We start from the raw sequence: 10,559 nt of genomic DNA on the forward strand, positions 1-10,559 counted from the left end.
GGGGAAAAAATTAATAAAAATCAGATTTGAAAGCCAATGATTATTCACACTTTTTATTAAATTATTTACTTTTGTTATTTTTGGCAAATTACCATGGTAATTTTAAAATTTCATAAAAAAATATTTTGAATAAAATGAAGACAACTGCTGGCTATAGAGTCAAACACAGAGTCTCAAAGAACACTTGTAGTCACTGTAGATGTTTCTTCCATGTATGGCTTCACCGGGAAACCATGCTTTCTTGTTTGCCGTGAAAACAGGAAAAACTCAAAACAAATGGGGCCAGTTGAAGTCATCGAAGATCGGTGTGTAGTGTGAACATTTCAATGTCCATCAAGTTTTAATATATGTTTGCATACTTCATATTAACAAAAGAAGGTAATTAGGGCATCGGTTGATATAAGGCATTATTATTTTTTCCCCAATTAAAAAAAAAGGCATAATAGCGTGAAAACTGGTAAGGGGAGGATATCATTTTTTAATATTTTTGGAGATTTTTTTTTTAACCCTCCGATCAATATTATTATTAATATTAAAATTTAAACGATCAGTTTGTTGATTCAATTATCACTGTTTATTTATATGCTTTATTATAAATTTTAAGAGAAAAACAGTGGGAAAAAATAAATAAAAATCAGATTTGAAAGCCAATGTCATGATTATTCACACTTTTTATTAAATTGTTTATTTTTTTTTTGCAAATTACCATGGTAATTTTAAAATTTCATTAAAAAATATTTTGAATAAAACGAAGACAACTGCTGGCTATAGAGTCATACACAGAGTCTCAAAGAACACTTGTAGTCACTGCAGATGTTTCTTCCATGTATGGCTTTACCGGGAAACCATGCTTTCTTGTTTGCCGTGAAAAAGGAAAAACTCAAAACAAATGGGGCCAGTTGAAGTCATCGAAGATCGGTGTGTAGTGTGAACATTTCAATGTCCATCAAGTTTTAATATATGTTTGCACACTTCATATTAACAAAAGAAGGTAATTAGGGCATCGGTTGGTATATGGCATCATTTTTTCCCCCCAATTTAAAGAAAAGGGCATAATACCGTGCAAACTGGTAAGAAGAGGATACACCTAGCACTATTGAGGTTCGTTCGGCTATCGTCTCTGAACGAACCTCAATAGTTCTAGGAGTAGCCAAGACAAGTCTACGTTTGAGCGACTGACCTCCGTTACTGACATGTTTACACAACAAATTCCTGTAATTAAATCCTGCATTCTATAATTTTTGAGTGAACCTAAAAGCAAGTATTCCGTTCTCCTTGGAGACTCTGGCTGGATGCGACAGGTTAAAAAAAAAACCATTAAAACAATATAGATTACAGCTCAATTAACTGTGTAGTCATTATACTTTTTGTTTTGTTTTTCAGGGGTGGGGTCCAGGGGCCCGCCATACGGCCCCTGGTGGGGTCCAGGGGCGAAGCCCTGGTGGTGGTCCATGGGGCAAAACCCCTGGGAGCTCTGAGCTTTTGAGTTTTTGCGTCAAAAAATCAAGCCTCCGTGTGCCTAAAATACAGAGTTCAAGAAACACTTTCTAAGCACTTTTGATCAATATCAGTCATCTTATTTTACTGGAAACAGTATGTACAGTAACGTGGGACTCCTAGAAAGTTTAATCACACACATCTCATGAGTCTCTCAGTGAGATGCTTCTCCCTCTTGTTAACAATAAACTGATAATCGTATGTGTTGCAAGCAGGGTTCTAGCCAGAAACACTTATAGGGGCATTAACAAATCTGAAATTGCAATCGCGACGCCATTACGGCGTGGGGTCCGGTGCCCGCTTTAGGGCCCCGGGAAAAATTGTTATGTTGTAGATGCTCTCTGGTGCAATCTAAGGCCTTCTCAGAGACATTTCTTGGACCCTTTAACTTCATCTGAAATGACTTAAAAGAAAACAAATAATGCAGTAAAAGTTTTTCCATAACATTTTTTTGGGGCCTCCTGATACAGAAAAATTTAAATGAAGAGCGTTTTTCCTCTAGCCTTTTTTTTTTTTTTTTTTTCTCTTGTTTTTTTTTTATTTGTTTACCCGGGGGGCAGGTGCCCCTGGATCCCCTGGATCCGCGCCTGCTCATGGAGGAAAAATTACAAAATAAACAAGTATCAATTATCCGGTTGCCCGGATATTAAACCCACCCACCATACCCACCCCCGGGGGACGCCCGTGCATGTGCCAAGTCAGTACACGGTCCCCTGAGAAGTCTGACGAATGAGTTGTCTGGTATCCATCTGACCACAGGGCCAACATGTACATGTCAAAAGATATACATTATATTATATCAATTTTTACCTGAAATGTTGTTCTGTGCATTGGAATTGTAGATCTGTTTTTTATGTAAAAACAAGATGGCATCAACTTTAAGTAGGTTATTTCACCTAAAAAATGTCGGGCTATCAAACTGGAAAAAATGAGTAGCCCAACTAAATGTGGTAGTCCCGGGCTAGCAGGCTAATGGCAATTTCGCCCCTGTATAGTAAGGCATCATAACAATTTTTTAAAGCACTGTTGATTAACACTTTCCCTCTAAAATAAATCTAAATATAGTCGACTCCCGTTAATACGAGGACGCCGGACTGGCCCATTTTCCTCGTATTATCTGAATCTCATTGTATCTGATCGCATAATAATCATTGAACCATGCACAAAGTGCGTGCATAATGGCCGCATGTGTACACAGATGCATGAGTACTGTGTCATGTACTGCACAAACAAGCACAAAATTAGGCTTAAAAAAACTGTTTTAATTAAGTTAGTTTAGTTTTAAATTCAATTTGAAAATCAATTTATATTTTACAAGATTGAAAAAATGTGTGAGATTTTAAGTTGCGTTCTTGTTTTGGGAGGTTTCCCTTGCAAAACTTTGGTCGCCGGCAGTTTATTGCCAATGCAACAAATAGAGTGTTGGTTTTCATCGGTAATCACCTGTATAATGCTGGATGGTTCAGATACCAGGGAAAATCTTGATGCTGCAATCATATTGCACACACCATGAAAAACTTTGGCCGTAGCAGTCAATAAAATAAAAGCGTGATTTTCATTGGTAACCATCTAGTGTAATAATAGATGGTTCATTGTTAACGCGAGATACCAGGGAAGATCTTGCTGTTCCGTGTTTTTTTTATATTGCTCATGCATCTGTGTGCACGTGCAATACACCCAGTCGCAGCAAGCAGTTAACAAAATATAGAATCTTGATTTTCATTGGTTAACACCTGTGTCATGTTAGATGGTTCATTGCCAATGAGGGATACCAGGTAAAATCTTGCTTTTGCATTCAATAATATTGATCACGCAACTAGTTTTGCTTGTAAGTTGTGGGTTGTTTTTTTCTTCTGAAAATGCACAATGCGCTTATAAACTCAGTGGATCAGAGATTTCTCCATTGTTTGAATCATGCAAACCTCCCAATCAAGTTCTAAATCTGAGGTCTCGAAATCAAATTCGTGGAAAATTACGTCTTTCTCTAAAACTATGGCACTTCAGAGGGAGCCGTTTCTCACAATGTTTTATACCATCAACCTCTCCTCATTACTCGTCACCAAGTAAGGTTTTATGCCAATAATTATTTTGAGTAAATACCAATAGTGTCCACTGCCTTTAAAGGCCACAAATAACGACTTGACAGGCTGTACAGGTATTTCCTTTGTTGGTTTTTGAATTGTTCTCGTTATAAAAGGGTTTAAACAATGTTTTGCTGGTAATGGGTCGCCCAAATTACCTCGTTATAACCGTGTTCTCCCTACTACCGTGCTCGTATAATCAATATTTTAATGCATTGAAACATGCATGGGGCAGTTCGGGACCGGCAATAAACCTCGTAGTAATCGAAACCTGGTAATATGCGAGCTCGTAATAACGGGAGTCGACTGTATTGCATTTCTATGATTTTTTTTAGGTTTGAACTGTTAGGAACGGTGTTTGGTCTGAAACCAATGTTGTACTTTCTTATTTAACTTTATCCTCCTAGAAACACTGGAAAGACCATTTTGAGGAGGAACATGGCAAACCCCAGGGCTATGCTGCTTGCTGGATGCTTACTGCTGAGACATCTTGGTCTGAATCAACCTGCTGAGTTTATTCATTCTGCCATCATCAAGACAGTCATACAAAACAAAGTGAGTTCTTCTTCAATTCTTGAAATGTTTTCTTTACCTTCAAAAGTATAAATCCTTAGATTTTTGTGTGGAATTGGTGCCACAATTGCAGATCCTGTCACTTGATTGGTTGAACTCTTGTCACATGTCATCCTTTAATGTGCCATATAAACTGCCGCGCTGTTTAAAATCCTATATTGTAGGCCAATATGATAATTATTGGACCCACTCATATTTCCCAAATGATCTAAGTTAGGGGTTTCCATGGCTGACAAGGTTGGTATCTTTATGGATTCATCCACCTTGTTTAGAAGTTTTAATTTGTAATGTTCATAGTGGGGGTCAGTAAATTTGGTCTGCATCAATTGCCCCCCCCCCCCTGCTGCAGTTTTTATTTTTTGTTTGTGGGGTCTTTGAATACTTTTTCTGTGACCTTTATTTGTAGATCTCTAGTTTTGTCTTTAGTGTACCCTCGAAGAAAAGATCATTTGACTATGTCTTCTCTTAATACATAAAATATAATTTGTTGTTAACCAATCGGGGGCGTCCTTTTGCAAAGTCCTGAATGTTTGGCCAACCAGTGGTTGGTTAAAGTGTAGCTGCTGCTTTCATTGCAAAGTACAATAATAAATCTTTAACTGTGCTATCTGAGCAAATAGGACACCTTTTTTAATGATACTAAACCCACCAGTATTTGTGTCATTAGTTTTAACTGCAGTTGCTAATAATTGTGTACAACCAGTAAATGCATTGGAGCATCAGTTGACATCACTGATGAAGGGGTAGTCCAATTTGCATAAAAACTAACGTCTTGAATTAAGACTACTTGTGTATTGGAGGCAAAGTCATGGGCTTATTTTGGTCAAGAAGAGGGCGTGGTCCACTTAGTCCACCTGGGTGGGGTGATGGATTCTTCTAAAGAAACACTGACTGTCTATCACATTCATGCTGGAAGACCAGAAAATGTTGTAAAGGCGCATAAGATACATGTACTTGAGTAATTTGTCATGATAATGTAAGCAAGATTGTAGACATTTTACACTCCCTAGATGTTCTTGATATGATAAAACATTTATGGTTATACTGTTGAAAACTCAATGATTTAATAATACAGAAAGCTACAAAGTATATAGTGCTAATGGTTATTACATGTTATTGAAAATTATGAAAATATTAAGTTGGGGTGCTTGTTAAACATATTAGAACATATCATATCTAGGCCCTCTATAACATCACATACATTTATTTATAAATAAACAAATACATGTATAATTATCATGTATAAACATGACTAAACAGAAAATAAACAATTTAAAGATACTATAGGTTTTCCCGGTCAAATTCGGCAAATGAGCAGTCAAATTCATTTTCATGCGCTCGAATTAAAGCTGTTTTGCCTCTCCAGTTGTTACTGCATTTCAAATTCAGAATTCGGCCATTCAATTTTGTTTTGAGTCGAGTCAAATTCCTTTAGCACTCTGTTCAATTTAGCATATCGTCATTCTTTTTCGTGACACACAAGCCTTAAGAATTTGATTGCCGTTTGATGAATTGTTAAAATGAATGTATCAAAATTACATTTGACGAATCGTAAAACGAAATTGAATGACCCTTTTCACCATTGCATCGATTTCGCACGAAATAAAATAGCTTGGTGGTTAAATTGGCTGCTCGTTTGCCGAAATTGACCGAGAAAACCTTTTTTTACGAATAAACATTTTATTACAAATGAACAGTTGATTCCGAAGTTCAAATGACTTCATCAAGGTGATTTAAATCAAGAAACAATTGGATATTTTTAAATTTTAATAATTCAAACTAAAAAAAAAACTAATTCAGGCTCTCTCCTGTAGCAGCTCTATTTCAAAGTCAACAAAGTTCTTAAAAGATTTCAATAATTTGTTAAAATGCTTACATTAAATTATAATTTAACTAATGCTGAAATGAAGTACACACAACACAGAAAATTACAAATGTAAGGAATGCTAACACAAAAATTGCCAAAGTTGATCTATTTACAATTGAAATAATGATCTTGTTGGTAATTCAAAAAGATTGTTATTGTGTACAAAGGTAAGATCATGCACGAATAAACATTTTATTACAAATGAACAGTTGACTCCGAATAAACATGAGTTCAAATGACTTGATCAAGGTGATTTAAATCAAGAAACAATTAGATATTTTTAAATTTTAATAATTCAAACTAAGGCTCTCCTGTAGCAGCTCTATTTCAAAGTCAACAAAGTTCTTTAAATATTTCAATAAGTTATTAAAATGTTTACATTAAATTCTAATAACTAATGCTAACATGTAGTACACACAACAAAAAAAGTTACAAATGTAAGGAATGCTAACACAAAAATGGCCAATTGTGTGAGGTTAATCTATCTGAATTCCAGCAGTCTCTGTTTTTGGTTTCAACAGTGTATTAAAATTTTAATATCTTGCTGTACAGTTATTTCATTATGAAAAGGTCAAAAATCGTATAATCACGAACCACCCAGAAAAAAATCCTGGTTACACCGCTGGTCAACACATTGTTTAATTAAGTATCAAGCATCAATTCTTAATGGCTGCAGGTAAACCACTTACAGGAGTTACAAATAAATCTTGTAGCGGAACAAAGAGACCAATAATAATAGGAACTGTATTATTATCGGACGTTTCCTGTATTTTTTTGCAATGTGTGAAAAGCTTGCATATTGTAATTCCCATACCAATTTGCATGTAAAGCAATTGGACTATTCCAAATTATTCCTGTATTATTCCAACCCTCTGACACAAAGTGGGCTTTTTCCACGTTGGTGTGTGCATAATAATTATAAATAGTATCAATTAATAAATCTTGATAATTATAACTTGTACAATTAATAAGTATTTATAATTATAACTGGTATGTTAAGCTTGACATCGCGTATACGTCATTCTATCAGCAATACCACACCCTTTCTGATATGCACTCGATTTTCGTCATAACACGAAGCCCATGCACCGCTAAATGTGCTCCTGTAAATAAGAAGCATGATTGGTCTCACTCCGAGATTGACAAGCTTGCCCCACGTTGCACTAACTGTACGCTGAGCATTTAAAACTGAACCACCCCATCCAAACCATCCTGTTTGATCATACTTGGGAGAATATGCTTGCCTAAACAAATCACTCAAGTCATTGTGAGGTGATCCAATGTTGGGTAGGCTTTGTCCTACCACAATGTTATGTTTTCCGTTAACACGAAAACGTGAATAAACCTTTCTAACCTGTCCTTTGACAGTGTGTACATGAAAACCAGTAACAGGATCGTAGACTGAAACCATCCAATAGACTCCTGGATAGTTGTCACATAAATAATTTTTCAGATAATTGGACAGGTCACGATGGCTAAGATAGGACTTTCTATGACTTTCTCTTTCAATGTCAGTCTTCCATAAGTCTCCTGAAAAAAAAATCATTAAAAACAGGATGTTCATTCATTTATTACATCAAAGCAACATTACGTTAGGACATGATTTTGTGAGTAGAGGTTTTGTGGTAAAAATTTCATCAAAACAAGTTAGGCCTACTCATGTAGGAATGCATGGCTGCAATAACAAAGTAATGAAAAAAAGGAAAAAAAGGCCATATGACCATGTCTGAATTCCTGCATATAACTACTTTATTTTATTTACAACTGAACTCTTGGAATATCTGCGATAATACTATCACTTCAGACACTGGACAGTACACATCACAAGACGTCATTGATCCATGGTTGATCAAGTACTTTTGCAACCACAGACGGACAGGTAGCGTGTGTTGGGAGGTCGCTGCATGCATATTATGCATTGTACAGTCGACATTAAAATATGGATTATAATACGAGCATGGTAGTAGTGAGAGCACAGTTATAACAAGGTAATTTGGGGGACCCATTACGAGCAAAACATTGTTTAAAACCTTTTTATAACGAGAACAATACAAAAACCAACAAAACAGTTTTATTAGCCTAATTTTGTGCTTGTTTGTGCAGTACATCACACACTACTCAATGCACACGGTAGTCAATTGCAACTCCGCCATGCATCTGTGTACACACGTGTGGCCATTATGTCATGTATATACATGTACACGTGTTGTGTGCATGCACAATGATGACATGTGTATCTATATTTAGCGCGCTGCGTTTAAGACGAGTTTCGGATAATACAAGGAAAATGGGCCAGTCAGGCGGACCTCGTATTAACGGGAGTCGACTGTACACGTGCGAGTTCGTAATGCTAGCAATCTGTTAATTGCGCTGCTCAATCTTGAGATTGCACAACAGATGTGGATTGAGCGTTGTACGCCGACGGGCTGCGCTATGCCCTCGCATTTGCGCCGCCTGGAAATATGCTAAAATTCCCACATGACACGTCAAGTCTTGTCTCACTGCGTAGATTTTACCAATAGAGGGCATTTTATCTCACGCTATTGCATTGTTCCAAAACGACCTTGAACATCGTTGAATTTACAGGAAATTTACAAGCAAGGGCAAAAATATTTTTAACATTCGTTCCTACCCTAAGTTTTGAAGCAATAAAATAATTCAACAAAATAAAATGTGTTTTCGTCCCTACCGACCCTAATTTTTTGGCCAGTGTAATAGGAAACACACATATTATTTTGTTTGGCCTAATGCTATTGCATATATATATATATATTAAAAAAAATGCATTTTGAGCCCAACAAGCTGTTGTGAACCATGTCAGCCAAAAATGGTTATGGTTAGGGGAAGTTTTCTATATTAAAATATATCGAGGTTTGAGAATAAAAGTGAAAAATTTTAAATTTGTGCCTATTTTTTGGCTAATTCTGAATTTCTTAACAGCAATTTTTTAATTGCTTCCAGATTATTTGGTGATTATTTCAAAACAAAGAGAACTACTTAAATACTGAAATGGGGCTAGCAGGTAAAGGGTTAATACTACACTTACCATCACAAAATGGGTGATTCCCTGTCCATCCATTGCTTGTACAGGTTCGAGATGATGATCCTATCATTCCATAACCAGCATCACAAGAAAAGTCACAAGTTTGTCCTTCCAGTGTTTGTGGGCATCCGGATTGCCAATTACCGTGAGGAAGGAAGAGTTGATCACATGTACTTCTACAGCTGATTCTGTGGTTACATAGTTGTTCATGTTGGGATATTTTCGCTGGGGATGAAGTTTGTGATATGTAAGTTGTTGGGATTGCTGATGCACTGTGGTAAATGGAATTGGTGTGTCGCTCATATCCAAGTTGTCTACAAACTTCAGTAGCAGTGTGTAAGTGATTGCTCATTACACACACAAATGCAAAGTCATTCTCTGAACTAATTTGGAGAATTCCTTCGTAGGGAGTTGGTCCGTTAGCAAGATAAATCGCTCTATGACATTCAAGACGTTGTGGACCTAAGCTTTGTAAAGTCCTGCGATTTAAAACCCATTTTGTAGAGTGTGGCAGTTTTAAAACCCATTGTGTAAAGTGTGGCAGTATTTGACGGCAGGCTTGAGGATACAGTGATTGTGGAACAACAGTGCCTTGCCGTGAAGATATCGTATATTGCACACTCACACTGACTTGTGAAATATAATGCCTTGCGTCAAACACTTCAATGATAGACTGACAGTGCCTCTGTGGTGGGTTCCAGTCATAACCATTGCAAATAAACATAATTTGTTCTGGGTAGTCTTGGTCATCTCTTGCATAGTACCCTCCATTACAAACCAGTTCCACCATATCTCCTGTCACATACTGAGATCTTATGTTATTGTAAAAGCCATGTGTCTGTGGTAATAAAGCTGGACACACTCGTGGTACACTTTGGTCTCATCAGATGGAGACAAAAATGCCTCAATTCCTGCAACTCTAGTGCATTGTTTATGCGCAGGGCCTTGAAGATTGTACCCAGAAGAGCAGGAATAGGTAACATTCTCTTCTACATAAATTGCAGTAGCATTCACGCTACCAAACTGTGGAGCCTTCAGACCTGTACACTTTGATTTTTCATAGCAGGTTGGAATTTCGGGAGTCCACTGAGACTGGTGACCGCAAACACTACTTAATGTGTTTGTTCCATCACGACTTATTTCATAACCGTGTACACATCTCCATGTAAACGTGTCTTTATAAACCGGGTTGTCACTACCCACAACAAGTTCAGCATTGGTGACTACTGGCAGTCTGCATTCTGTCATAGTACATCTAGGGATGAGTGACGTCCCGTCATTACAGATGATATTGTTGCCACCTTCCAATTCGTAACCAGTCTCACACGAGACTATTGCAACAATATATTCTTGTTCATTGCGTGTTAAATCCTCTATCCGTAGATGTGATGGCAATTTAACTAAGTTTGTGCAAGTATTTTTACCAGTCCTTAGTGTTATCTGTGCAGGAGTATTAGTTGTATTGTACACCAGACTACTAACAGAAATATGATATTCG

At 36.8% G+C, this 10,559-nt stretch overlaps 1 protein-coding gene across 1 annotated transcript; it reads right to left on the minus strand.

The window, feature by feature from the left end:
* Positions 1-6,401: 6,401 nt before the first annotated feature.
* Positions 6,402-9,675, minus strand: LOC117305724. Its single transcript, XM_033790600.1, has 2 exons — positions 9,065-9,675; positions 6,402-7,548 (listed from the first exon to the last, which is right to left on the minus strand). The coding sequence occupies exons 1-2, from the start codon at positions 9,411-9,413 to the stop codon at positions 7,037-7,039; spliced, it is 861 nt and encodes a 286-aa protein (XP_033646491.1). The 5' UTR covers positions 9,414-9,675; the 3' UTR covers positions 6,402-7,036.
* Between the last annotated feature and the right edge of the window lie 884 nt (positions 9,676-10,559).

Source organism: Asterias rubens, unplaced genomic scaffold, assembly GCF_902459465.1.
Source record: "Asterias rubens unplaced genomic scaffold, eAstRub1.3, whole genome shotgun sequence".
Taxonomy (NCBI): Eukaryota; Metazoa; Echinodermata; class Asteroidea; order Forcipulatida; family Asteriidae; genus Asterias; species Asterias rubens.

What these genes read in the sequence shown, in the direction of transcription:
- LOC117305724 (XM_033790600.1), bottom strand. Translation starts at nt 9,413, where the DNA reads ATGAGCAATCACTTACACACTGCTACTGAAGTTTGTAGACAACTTGGA. An exon ending in GAATCACCCATTTTGTGATG is followed by an intron (nt 7,549 to 9,064) that starts GTAAGTGTAGTA and finishes TTTTTTTTTCAG; the next exon opens with GAGACTTATGGAAGACTGAC.